The following is a 14,155-nucleotide window of genomic DNA, read 5'->3' as shown; positions in this document are numbered from 1 at the left end:
GTTAGATGTGACATTTTCTGAGAGTTTTTTACTGTATAAACCTAAAACTGAAAACTCGAATCGGTGAAATGAATGAGGTCTAAGTTTCTGTGCATTCAAAGATTGGATTGCTTACTATGATATTGTTTGAACGTAAAAAAATGTGGAAAGCCACAATGAATGATTCAGACAAGATTTCTCAAGCATCAGACAGCAGGCTTGACAGCACGAGCACATCAAAACTGGAATGAGCAATAATCAGCAGAAAAATCACAAATTTTGCAGAAATGCCTTAGCACTTGATCCAAATATATTGCCAATGAGAACAAGGAAGTGTTGTGGTGTAGTTGGTTATCACGTCAGTCTAACACACTCGATCTAAATTTTGCAGACTACATTTTAGAGAAATTAATTACTCTTTATTACCTAGCAAAGTTTTATTTTATAAATAAGAAATCCAACTATGTGGACCCTCTTCCGTTATAAGCTCTTCCTCATTACACGGTGATAGAGGGCCCTAAGCTATTAGCTAGACTTGCATACATATTTAAGACCAGAAGTTTCACAACTAAACATACCAAAATAAACACTAGTAGCTATATAGCAGGCTTTTTAATGTCAGCTGTGTACAAAATTTAGGATCAGTTGGATTCTACATATGCTAGTACAAATTGACTTTTTCTCCTATCTTCTTTGCTTATATTAAACGCCGCCTGAAAAGGCTAAATAGAAAAATACGGGAACCCCCTTTTACATTGTATCTAAACAGCAATTCCACCAAAAACTCATAAAATAGTGCCAACAAGTTTGATAGGATAATCTTCTTGGTGGTCATCTCAGGAGGGCACCTTACTTATGGCATAAGCACTGATGCTAGTATCAGAGATGGTTGTATCACTGCTATTGCCAGAATCACTTTTCTCATCGTTGCTAATGGGATAGGGACTTACTGGGATGGAGATCGAGAGATTTGTGTTCGGGCTTGTGCGATCAGTCCTGCAGGATGTGGCTGTGGCTGGAGGAAGCGGAGCAGTGTTTGTAACGGCAGATGAAGCGGTTGGTTCAAAGGGTTTTGCAAGCTTCTTGGCACCTCTGTGCATATGGCAGGCACAATATTTCTGATCAGGGATTACATCCCTGCGGCACCTCCACTTCTTCCCGTCAGTTCTCCTACACCTCCCCAGTTCAAGCTCTGTGCCATTTCTCTTGTCGATGCACAAGTCATTGCGACGAACAACTGAAAGACAGCAGCTACAAAACATGAATGCCTAAAGGGTGTACAATATATCACAAAAGGGGTTGAATAGTTCGGAAAATACTACCTTGAAGAACACTTTTTGGAGAGAAGCCTAATCCTGGCGACATAGTTCTGCCAACACTAATATTCTTGTTGTTATTGCTGCTTCCTTTAATAGTACTAGTATTACCAAAATACATCTCATTCATGTGGTTCCCAACATTCTGGTTACTCTTAGTGCTTGACAAAACAGGGTTGGAGTTGTTTGTCGCCATCACAGAAGTGATGACTCCACTTCCACGAGTAATGTTTGTGGCTATATATGGTGAAGTGACATAAGTAACTCGTTTCTTACTAAGGTTACTAGTGATAGTGGTACCACCATGGCTGACATTAGTAACATCAGTGGATGGGGTCATAAGTTGAAGCCCCAAAAGGTTTGAGCTCGGATTTTGTACCGATTCGGTTTTCGATTTTTCCGGTCTTGTGGTTGTGGGATTTGAAGGAGAAGCAATTCCTGATGATGCTTCCACAAGCTTTCTTGAACGTTGACGGCCTCTGTGCATGTGCCGCTCACAGTATTTCTCACCAGCAACTACTTTCTTACTACATCTCCACTTCTTCCCATCAGTTCTTCTACACCTCATTGGCTCAGGCTCCATCATGTGTCTATAGTCAAACCCCTGTGAACTAAACCCTCTAACTGAAAACAATCAATTAAAACTTCAACAGTCAAAACACCCAGAAACAATAAGCAAAAACCAGGAAAATTCTTTTCATCGGGAAAATTCTACTTGAATTCTTATGTGCAACAGTTATTGTAATACCCTCTAGCCAGCATAAAATTTCATACCCAAAAAACACAAGTAATAAATAAAACAATCCCCAACTAAAAATCTTCTTTTTTTTTTTCTGGCACTATTAAATGGTACAAGAATGATGAAGCTAAAGCAGAGTTAAAGATCGACCCAGTACCAATTTTGGCATATAACTTCATGCAAACGTATAAAAATTACACACACACACACACCAAAATGGAAGGACTTGCAGCAAGGAAATTGCTTAAAAATACCAAAATCAGAAGTCCCAAGTGAATACGCAACGCTCTCCCAAATGGGTATCACAAGATGGAGAGGAACAGGAAGACCAGCTGCTATATGCCTGTGGATTAGAGTTTGCTGCTGAAACTCCTGTAACTGAGTTATAGTAAAAACAGGCTTGATCAACGGACAAGATTCTTCCTTGAGCTTACTGATCTTCTCTCCATGCATCACCGCCGTCCATTCCTTCTTCCCCAATCCACGACCACCTTCACAACACACACAGACACGCATATATAAAAAGATTGTAGCGTACAGAAGAATCCATATTGAGAAACAAACAAAACAGAAATTACAATTATCAAAAAAAAAAAACAGAAATTACAAAAAGAGAATTAAATGTGGTAATATTTAATAGTAACCAGAGAGTGAAGGGACGCTTTGAGAATCCATGTTTCAACGCGACATGGTCAGTGAGAAGGTTGAATTAGAGCAGGGTCTCAATGTATTGTGTTTATGCGTGAGACAGAGGGAGACCATAATAAAGCTGAAAAAGAAAGAGATCTGAAAAAAAAAAAAAAAAAAACACAAAACACACACACACACACACACAGAAGAGAGAGAGAGAGAGAGAGAGAGAGAGGGGACGACGAGGCATTTTGAAAAAAACTTTAATTTCAAATTTAACCCCAAAAAATAGCACTTATCTCATTTTTTGCCTCCTACAACTTAAAGTAGTACAAAATTTTGATGTTGGTTCATAAGTTTTAACGACACTTTACGTCTTTTTAATTATTATAATATATTTTTCTTATAAAAAATTAAATTTTTATTTAAATTTTCTGTTTAAATTCATAAGTTACAATTTTAATATTTGTGTTATTGGGACGTGAAATTTTTAACAATTTTTTATCTTTTTCGGGGTCACACGGTTATTTTAGAAAGGGCAATATGATAAATTATAAATAAAAACTTTAAAATTTAAAAAATTTAGAAGGGTCCGTTTAGTTCGTTGATTCGAGTTAAGATGTAATTTTATGTGAGAATTTTTTACTATAGTAAAAAAGTTAGATATGACTACTTTTGAGAGCTTTTTACTGTAGAAAAACTCAAATTTTAAACTCGAATCAGTAAAATAAACGGGCCCTCCTTTGCTTCCAACTCCTACATCACCCGTATCTCTTAGGTTGTCTTTAACCAACGAGTCACGTAACACATGTGTTCAAAATTGTTAAAGAAATTAATTTTTAGGCTTCGTTCAGTTTGTGAATTCAAGTTTTGATGTGATTTTATTTAAAAAAATGTCACTGTAGCAAAAAAAGGTTAGATGTGACTTTTTATGAGAGATTTTAACTGTAATAAAATTAAAATTAAAAACTCAAATTGGTAAAATGAACGAGATCTTAATCAATGAAAATATCAAAATTATAACTAATGATATATTTAGGGATAATTTTTTATCATTTTAAGTTGTAAGGACTAAAATGAGACAATTTATTTTTAGGGGTCAAATTTGGAGTTAACTCCTCTCTCTATGGCCATTTGCTAAACTTGGAGACGAAGACAGAGAGGTTAAAGAGGTGTCAGACGTTCTGACAAGTATTTTACCTCTTTCAGACTCAGCCTTTTGCAGTAGTGGAAACCGCCAGGGAAAGGCACTTTCGAGTTTTGTGCGCGTGTAACTCACGTTTCTCTATGGGTGCTTCAATGGAATGTGTGATGCACGCGCTATGCTCAATCCCTGATGCGTCAAGTGTGATGAATTGCTTCTTGTCTGTCAATCAGAACTCAGGTATACAGGAAAGGACGAGAGGAACCACCACGTCAATGGGTTTTCCGTTTCGGCATACACGTCAGGCGTTGTCTGTCTCGCAGGGAGCCACGTTATAAGCCCAATTTTCTCGGGGCCTGCTGGCTTATGGGCCGTTATAACCGACTAGGCCCAGGGATGTCTGCTGGGTAATCAGGCGGGTGAATTTGATAAATACAATACAATACCAGTGGCGTTGCTATTCAATTATACTACTACTGTGTGAGAAAGTTTGAAACGCACACTTTAAAGGATAAAAAGACAAAGTTAACCTCAAACCAGATAGCAATCAACGAGATTTGTGTTTGTGGTCAGATCCTCGTGTCTGTTTGTGATGAACTCGTTAAGGGCAGAGACAATGGACGCGTTTAGACCTCATTTTAAAATGATTTTATTTTTTATATGAAAATAAAAATGAATTTTGGGCTCGGCGGGCAAGCCCATATGCCGGCCCATCCAAAGTTGCATTTTCGGGCTCGGGCTCAAGCAACCCGAATTTGGTCACCACGCCGGAGCCGCCGCCGTATATTGCCATCAACCGCCGTCCGCCGGAGTTTTTTTTTGAATTTTTCCGCCGAAGCCTGAATGCTTGACCCGCCCAAAGCCCAAATTGTCTGAAAAGCGGTCAAAATTCCGACCGTCGGTGCTCGACCCGAAAATAAGCCTGAAAATCCAAATTTTGCCCGAAAACCCGAATGCCCGGGAAGCCCGAATTGCCCGAAAACCCGTCCAACGGCTAGTTTTTTTACCGTTGCCGCCCGAACTCACCCGAACCCTAAACTAGCCATTGCACCCTAAATTTTTTGAAAATAAAAAAATCAATTTTTTAACCCAAAAATTTCCTTATAAATACCTCTCATCCCCTACACATTTTTCTCACTCAAACTATCTCAATCCCTCTCAATTTCTCTCAATCTCTATCAATTTCTCTCAAATCTCTATTACAATTTTTCTAAAAGCTATCACATTATCCTAAAGCTTTCTCTCTCAAATTGCTCTTATTTTTTTATAATGGATCCTTTTGGTTATAGTGGTATTCCCGTTGATGCCCAACACAACGTAAAAGAAGGACAACTTCCCACTAATGAATTTGTTACGCAAGAATCTACTAATCCGAGCCCTGGTGGACGTACTGGAGATCATGGTCGAAATGGTGGTGGGCGTGGAGAAGCAGAGAGTGCCAGTGCGACTGCGTCTGCAAGTGTTGCAACCTCTAGGAGGAAATGCAAGCGCACGTCGACAGTTTGGGATCACTTCGACATAATTGAGGAGATCGATAATGAAGGTAACACTAAACATATAGCTCAATGTAAATATTGTTTATCTAAGGGTCCGTTTAGTTCGCTGATTCGAGTTTTTAATTCGAGTTGAGATATGATTTTATGTGAGAGCTTTTTACTGTAGCAAAAAAGTTAGCTGTAACCGGGCATTACTTTAAAGGATTTGATTTAGATAAGAGAATATTAAGTTTTAAATGTATTCTAGGATCACATAGTACATATTTTATATATAATATCATTTTAAATGTAATTGATGAATTTAGATTAAGAGATAAAGTAATGGCTATAACATTAGATAATGCTAGTGCCAATACAAAAGCAATTGAGTTCTTTAAAATTGATTTAAGTTTATTTGGTGACGGTACTATTTTCCACCAACGTTGTGCATGTCACATAATTAATTTAATTGTTAAATCCGGTTTAAAAGAAATGGGTAATCACATTAAAAGAATTAGAGATAGTCTTGCATGGATTCAAGGTAGTAACCAAAGACAAGAAGATTGGTTTAGGTTCTTACAAGCATTAAATATACCTCCTAGAGCATTAACGTTAGATATGTCTATAAGATGGAACTCAACTTACATAATGCTTCAACAATGCATCCCCTATAAGGATGCTATAACAAACTATATGTGTGCAAAAGTAGGAGTAGGACATATAGACGCATATGATTGGTAAATTGCTGAAGTTTTGTATCAATTTTTGGATAGGTTTCATGAAGTGACTCTAAAACTTAGTGGAACATATTACCCAACATCACCTTTAGCTTTAGTAGAACTTTTACGAATTAGTATTTTATTTAGCGAATATAGGGATGACCCAATTTTAGCAGTTCCTATCTATTCTATGGAAAAGAAATTTATAAAATATTGGTTTAAGTTGCCTTTGTTGTATGGTTTAGGTACTATTTTTTATTCTAGATTAAAATTAGAAGGTTTAGAAAGTAGTTTAGAAAATTTAGGTGAATTTTTAGGCATCAATTGTTCGGATCAATATCCAATAATAAAGGAAAAAATATATTCGATCTATAATAAATATGAGATTAGGTTTAGAGTACCTCCTAGAGTATAGGAATGGCAACAACAAGACGAAAACCCACATTTATTCTTGAATGTTTTCGGGTTGAAGAAGAAGAAGAAGACAACTCAAACAGAAGCTGGGAGTGAATCTTCATCAACAAGTGGCAGTGGCAGCGGCGGCGGCAACTTTAACGAGCTTATGGCGTACCTCAGTGAAGGCTTAGTGGTCGACGGTACGGCAGAATCGTTTGACTTAGTTCAATGGTGGAGGGCACGGACATTAACTTGGCCAATCCTAACTCGATTAGCAATGGATATATTTTCGATCCCTGTCTCCACTATCTCATCCTAACAAGCCTTCAGTACTATAAGAAGAATACTTGAGGAACGCCGGAATGCATTGTAAAGAGATATTGTTGAAGCCTTGGTTTGCATTAAGGATTGGGATCGGGTCGATCAACGTCTACAGGATACAATTTCGCCGGCAAGCCAAGAATGGATCGATGAATTTAATCGATTAACATTTAATTTTGAAGACGATCCTTCAGCTTCAAATTAAATTGTAAATTTGTAATTTGTAAATATGTATTTACCTTTGACATTGTATTTGTAATTGTATAACTTTGTAAGTTTGTAAAATTTATAATTCGTCACAAAATGATTGCACTCTTTTTTCCTTGTCAAGTTTTTATCCTAATTGGGTTTTTCTTGGTAAGGTTTTTAACGAGACAATCATGAATTACGAATTTAATATACATCATTAATATACATGATTAATTTATTCAATTGTGTTAATAATGTATGTTGAAGGTTGATTTTGATTTTTTTTATAATTTTAACACAAACTAACTTAATAATTATAGATATTAAAAAATATTAAAAAAAATTTCGGGCTATTCGGGCGGGCTCAGGCGGCCCGGCCGGGTTCGGGTAGCCAACTATAAGCCCGCGGCCTGTTCAAGGGCATTTTCGGGCTCGGGCGGGCCGCCTGAATTTTTCAGGCGGGTCAGGTTCGGGTTCGGGCTCGGGCAAAAACTCATGTATTTTTGGGCAGTTGCGGGCGGCCCGTCCAAAGTTCCAACACTAATCTCAGACAGAAATCATTTTTAAAAATGCGTTTAGTAGTTTTATGAAGAGATTATTTTTAGTATAAAAAAACCCATTAATGTCTATCTCTACTCTCAATAGGAGAAAACGAAAATAAAAAATAAAAAACGACTAAAAGTCATTTTTCATATCTCCCTCATTTTACACTAAACTAAAAAATCATTTTTATTTCTTTTTTTTTTGTTTTTATTGCGTCAAACGCCGTTTTTGAAACGTTTTTATTTTTTCTTTCTCGAAAAACATAAAAAATAAAAATAAGATTAATTCCAAACACGGACAACGTTTCTCAACCTCACGAGATTTTCTCGGGAACTCCTTTATTAAATGTGTCAACTTGTTATTAACTAAAATTTATTTATAGTAAATACAAAGCTACTAAGAGACTCTTTGAATTGGCGTTTTTTAAGTTATTTTCGACTTATTTAGTCTAAAAGCTATTTAGATAAACCTACCAAAAATTAGCTTTGAATTCTATAAACTCTTTTGGAACAAGCCAAGTCGTAGGTAGTTTTAAAAATGTGCTTATGAAAAGCTTTTTTATTTATAATTTTAACCTTTTATTTGTAAATAATAAATTAAAATTTTTATCTATATCTTTATTTTATATTATTTTTTTGTAAAAATAAGAGCTTTGACTTATTTATTAAATATGTTTTAAAGTCCTTATGAAATATAATTAAAAAAAACTTTTTTTCATACACTATTTAAACACTAATTAAAAAATCTTAATTTATGTTTATTTTTATTTACTACTTAAAAATCTTTATTTACTACTTGAAAATAAAAGCACAAACTCTTTCAGACGAGTCATAACTTCATGCTCATTTTTATCATATTGTCGTGTCTGAGACAAGTGCCATCCATATTCATGGGGAAATAGTTGATGTTCTTAACCATCGTCAATGCAAGGCCTCGTGATGACAACAATAGCCGTGAGTAGATCCACCGTGTAAGAGATCGGTCACGACTCGGTGGAGCAATGAGCTTTGTCTCATCTTGATTCTACTGTCACCTTGATTAAATTCAAAATATTAGCCATATAGGAGATCTTTTGAAATCTCACCCAACATTTTATAACACGTTTGCGAGAAGGGGAAAAAGAAGTGAGTTCATGTCTTTTTTGAAGGTTTGTTAAAATAAATGAGTTCGTGTAATTGTGGCCTACATTTGGATGATTCTAGTAAAAGAATTCACAATTATCAACATACACTTGAAAATAACTGAAAATACAAACGTTTAGTTCATAAATTCAGAACCATGATTCAAAATCAGTCTCATTTTACGTGTGTTTTTTGTGAGAGAAAATACTGTAGCGAACCACGAACTATGATTCGAATCATGGTACGAATCCCCGTTCCAATATGATTTTGCAATCAGAATCATAATTCATAATTTTATGTTCAAATCATGACTCTGAAATCATGATTTATAATCAAAGGTTTGAATCACCTTGAATCAAGACGGGATGGTTTTAAAATCATATTTTGAACTAGTTTAAAACATTACATCAGATTTTGAATTATGATTCAGAATCATCCAAACCAAGTACTGATTCTAAATCATGACTCAGAATTATAATTCAGTGGACGATTGGTTGATGGATTCAGAATTATAATTTAAAACCATTCTCAATTTATGTGTGTTTTTTTGTGAAAGAAAATACTGTAATGAATCACGAACTATGATTCAAATTATGACATAAATCTAACAACCAAACAATTAAGACACTAATTCTAAACTAAGATTTAAAATCATAATTTTAAATCTATCTACTAAACACTCTAATACGCCGTCAATTAAAAGCCTAGTCTACCTCAATATAGCTTATCCACAACAAAACGTCAAAACGTCTAGTCTAATTTGATATAACTTATCCACAACGTTTTACTAATGGGACAATTTGTCCTATTAATGAGCTTACTAGACATCAAAAAGGAAATGGGATTAGTTCATACAGCAACAATTTCTAAAAGATGGGCAAACATACGAATCAATTTTTTTCTGTCTTGAAAAATGGATCTGCTTTTAAAAGGAAGAGAAGGGGTAGGTTTATTAGTTGGAACTATTTGAGTACCATTGTACATTCTTTGATCCCTTTTAGGTCCCATACTTTTCTTTCACTAATAATATTGGCATTGAAAACTGTTTTGTGTATTCCTAAACTTTCCCATTTAGCATTTTGTAGAGATCCTGATTGCAATATCAGAACAATAGCTTTGGCGCACTTGGATTTTCAAACACACTAGTATATTATAGTGTTTATTGCAATTCAAATTCAACTTTTTTATTGTAGTATTTTTTTTTACGTAAAAAAATTTAAATTGTAAAAAAGACAAGGCCGTAATAACATTTAAGTCGTTGACCATGTGATAGTTCAAGTGCAACATTAGAAACAAATTGTAATCCCCTAGTGGTGTCAAATGCAATAATTGCATATAATTATGAATGCAAAATGTGAACTAAAATTTAAGATGCGTTTAGTTCGCTGATTTGAGTTTTTAATTCGAATTGAGATACGACTTTATATGAATAATTTTTACTGTAGTAAAAAAGTTAGATGTGACTGTTTTTGAGAGTTTTTTACTGTAACAAAACTCAAATTTTAAACTTAAAACGATAAAATGAACGGGTCCTTAAATTTTGTAAGAAAAACCAATAAAAAGAACGAGTCCTAGAACTAACTTAATCCAAGCCTTTATTCTAAGTTGCCGATCTGATGTCCATAATCACTGCTGAATTTGTTATTGGTATGGGCATGTTGAAGAACTTTCTAGATCTCACAATTTGTTCACCCTTATGTTTGTTTACCTATTGACAAGCAAACAAAGAGAGGACCATTTGCGTGATTCATTGGTTAATGGGGCAAAGATTCACGTGGCATGTTGTGGAAATTAATCTGACAATTTCAACCATTTATAATTTACGCAACATTTGGCGTAATATTGGCTGCCGACAAAACCTTATTGATCCCAGCCATGAAAAATTCCATGGTCCCAAATTGCATTTTTCTAACATCTACGAAGAAAAAACAATGTGTATCAAGTGATTTGCAACATTTGATTTAATAAATCAATATTTGTCCTTTTGACAACTTGTCTCAAAGCAAAGGGCTTATAATTTTATTCCGGACGAAGGGAAACTTGTGCACAAAGATTGGCATGCTTTTTCTCTCAACCCAAAAGGCAAAATTCTCATAAAGAAAAAAAGATAAAATGGAACTAATACCTTAATTTAGTGGATGAAAGGCATGCTCTTGCTTGAGAATTAAGGCAGACTGGATTCTTAGGGGAAAAAAAAGTGTATTTTGGCCATTTCATAATACGTCTTTAAGGAATATGACTGCAAGAACCACCATCTACTTCATTCATCAAAACTCTTATCACTATGAGTTTATATTATTTTTCTTATCTCCGGTGTCCTATTAGCTTTTGAAGAAATTTTGACGTATACCTCCATGCATTCTCCATCATAACCATCACAATTGTGCACATTCCAAAAAAAAAAAAAAAAAAAGCCGCATCCATAATCATGTATGATCATTCCGATGGGGCATTGAGGCAGTGGATATGGCACTAAGTGCAACGTCAAAATACTTTCTCATGATTTGCCAAACAATTGAATTGCAGCGTGCGCAGAAGCTTGTGTGTATAAGGAAAATGTACGATTCCAATGGCAATGATCCTATTACATACATAGCAGACAGGCTGTCAAAAACAAATGGGCCTAGAGAGAAAAATTATTAAAAAAAAAAAAAGGGGGGATATTTACTATTCTATACCTCATATTTTGTTTCTAAAAAAAAAAAAAAAATACACCATGTACTATCAATATTTTCCAAATTATGCGTTGGAATGTTGAATTCATCTCAAATTTGTACCTTTTTTAAGTCATGGACTAATTTTGATCTCAAAATTGATGAATTTAACCTTTGAGGCTTAGACATGAACCTCTAATTAAATACTAATTGACGAATTTACCATTTCCAGTTCCAACTTAGCTTAAAAGTTCTCAAAAAGTTTTTTAAAAAAAAATCTTAATTTTTGAACATAACGCATGATTCTTAGTTAGCTACACGATGATGTCTTAAACTTATTGATGTCTAGTAATTTGGATCTTGAACATTTCATTTTGACAAATGGGATCTTAATTTAAAAATCTAGTCCAATAGCTAGGGGACAACAATTATTGGTAGAAATGCCTAGAGATTTTTGCACAAATGTAAACAAAGTTTTTGTTAACTTGAAGATTAGACCTTGAGCTTTTTAATTTTTTTAGTTGACGTTTATTGTTATTGATTTTATCACATTCCCACAATTATCAAATTTAGAGGATGTTTGGTACCTAGATTCGTTCCCTGATTCGAATCATGGTTCGTGATTCGCTACAGTATTTTTTCTCACAAAAAATACACGTAAATCAAAAATAATTTTAATCACATGGTTCTAATCCATAAACCAAACGTCTTTTTAGTGTCCTAACGTCAAAATTAAAAGTTTTGAATACAACATGCCAATGTCAAAAAGTTTAGGTGCATGGATGCACTTTACCCAGGTCAAAATTAGCTACCAACAAAAGAAAAAGAATAAATTTAACCTGATTTTGAAATTTTTAGAGGTGCAACCTCAGAGAACATCCGAAGTGCATGATATTTATTTTTTATAACCTCAAAAGTTCAAAATGCAAAGTAATAAAATAGTAAATAACCCCAAAGAAATTGTAAATGAAATGCTTAAGAAGATAAATTGCTCCAGAGAATAAAATAAACAAAAAAAATTGGTAAAACCAAAGTTCGCCCCTAATATTTCATTCATATTTTAGTGGATATAACTTTTTTTTATTAGTTTGTGTATTTTAGTTGTTCTTCAGGGTGTATTTTATTTTAGGTATCTTTGAGTAAGTAAGTTCAATTAAAAGGATGCCATTGTAATAATGACAGAAGTGAAGGATGTTAGTGAATTTTTTTTTTTTTTTTTTTTGGGTAAAACTACTTGTTTTTTTTATTTTTTCCTCGAAGGCACGTTTACTAATCAGTACTTGAAAGAATAGGAAATAAATTCCAAGAAAAGTAAATTAAGTTCTAGAATTCCATTATTGTGTTTACTAATATATTAGGGAATAAAATTACATGAAGAATAAAATTCCTACTGCCTTGTTTACTTTGCTAAGAAATTAGAATGAATAGGAGAAAAATGCCTTTATATGAAGTAACTAATTAAATTAAAGTAAGGGTGTAAATAAGTTTAGATAGTTCCTATTTTTAGGGAAAATAATTAAATTCTATAGGTAAGAGGTGTGATATAAGTTCATTCTTATGAAGAAACTTAATTATTTATTTGTAGATGAAATGCACTCCATTTAATTTTAAATGTAAAAGTAAACACAATAATTTAAAATTGAGAATTTAATTTTTTTTTTTATGAAATTGTATTTCTTATTAGTAAACGCGCTTTATTGAAAACCAATTCCATAAAGCAAATATCAGGATTGCAAGCTTTTGGTGCAATATCTTATTTCATTTATGGAATTCAGAAACATAAGATAAAATGCATAATTAGTACTAGTGCCATTATTTCAACCCTTGCTCTTCAGCAAAAAGAAAAACCTGGCAGTATGGCCGCTACTATTTTTCTTTGGGAAACAATTTAGTGCAGTGTATCACATAGTTGGCTATTCTTTTTTTAAGGGCAAATTGCTTATCTCTCTCCTACATAAGAAAAAAAAAATTAAATAAAACCAAAAGCTTGCTCGAAAACACGCTTTCTATTTCTAAATGACAGCAGGGTTATGCAAAATTAATTGGTCAAAAAAAGAGTTTCAGTTAAACTCTCTTGTTTTATCTTCATAATTAAGGAGAAATATTATGAGATGGGAATCCAGGGAATATGTCTCTCCCACAGGGCAAACCATGATTGTGTGTGCTTGCGTCCCATGCACGGACCCAGCCAAAAAGTTGAAACGGCTAGTAGCTCTATAGAAAACTATTGGGGTGCCTCGTTTAAAATGATTTTATTTTTAATATGAAAATAAAAATAAAAATATTTTTAAAAATATATTTAATAATTTTATTAAGAGATTATTTTTAGTATAAAAAAATTAATTAATGTCTTTCTCTGTGTGCTCGAGAGAGAAAAAATAAAATAAAAAATAAAAAAATGATTATAAATTATTTTTTATTTTTTTCTCATTTTATATTAAATTAAAAAATTATTTTTAATTGTATCAAACGTTATTTCTCTTTTATTTTTATTTTTTTTCCTCAAAAAATGTGAAAAATAAAAACAAAGCAAACTGCAAAGAGGGCTTGGTGTTATTTCCTTATTTGTTTGAACTTGAAAGTTGAACAAAATTATCAACGCTTTTTTGCCTTTTTTTTTTTTTTTAATTTCCCAATCTTCTTAGGGATAAAAATTAACTTAACCATACGTTTGACCATATTGCTCAAGTAACCCCCACCCAATTTCAACTTTTCACCTGAGGTTTAGAACCGTTACAAGAAGGAAATTTCCAATTCCATCATAGGCATAGCTGTTCATCACGGCAATAATCCAAAAAACCAAGGCCATATCCGTAATTTCACACCGCATAAAAGGAACTGAAACTAGAAGAGCCATTAAAGAAGCCAACAGCATATGCCACATATAAAGCCCTTTCCATTTCCAGCTGTGAACAAGAACATCCTTCCC

General features: G+C 33.7%; 1 protein-coding gene across 1 annotated transcript; it reads right to left on the bottom strand.

Annotated features, from left to right (window-relative positions):
• Positions 1 to 564: 564 nt before the first annotated feature.
• Positions 565 to 2,821, bottom strand: LOC21405270 (growth-regulating factor 9). The gene is made up of 4 exons (XM_010094559.2): positions 2,679 to 2,821; positions 2,289 to 2,525; positions 1,302 to 1,919; positions 565 to 1,216 (listed from the first exon to the last, which is right to left on the bottom strand). Exons 1-4 carry the CDS (start codon positions 2,707 to 2,709, stop codon positions 816 to 818), a joined length of 1,287 nt encoding a protein of 428 aa, XP_010092861.2. The 5' UTR covers positions 2,710 to 2,821; the 3' UTR covers positions 565 to 815.
• Between the last annotated feature and the right edge of the window lie 11,334 nt (positions 2,822 to 14,155).

Source organism: Morus notabilis, unplaced genomic scaffold (genome assembly GCF_000414095.1).
Source record: "Morus notabilis unplaced genomic scaffold, ASM41409v2 Scaffold594, whole genome shotgun sequence".
NCBI lineage: Eukaryota > Viridiplantae > Streptophyta > Magnoliopsida > Rosales > Moraceae > Morus > Morus notabilis.
Note: the sequence above shows the minus strand (reverse complement) of the source record. Positions and strands in the feature narration are given on the sequence as shown.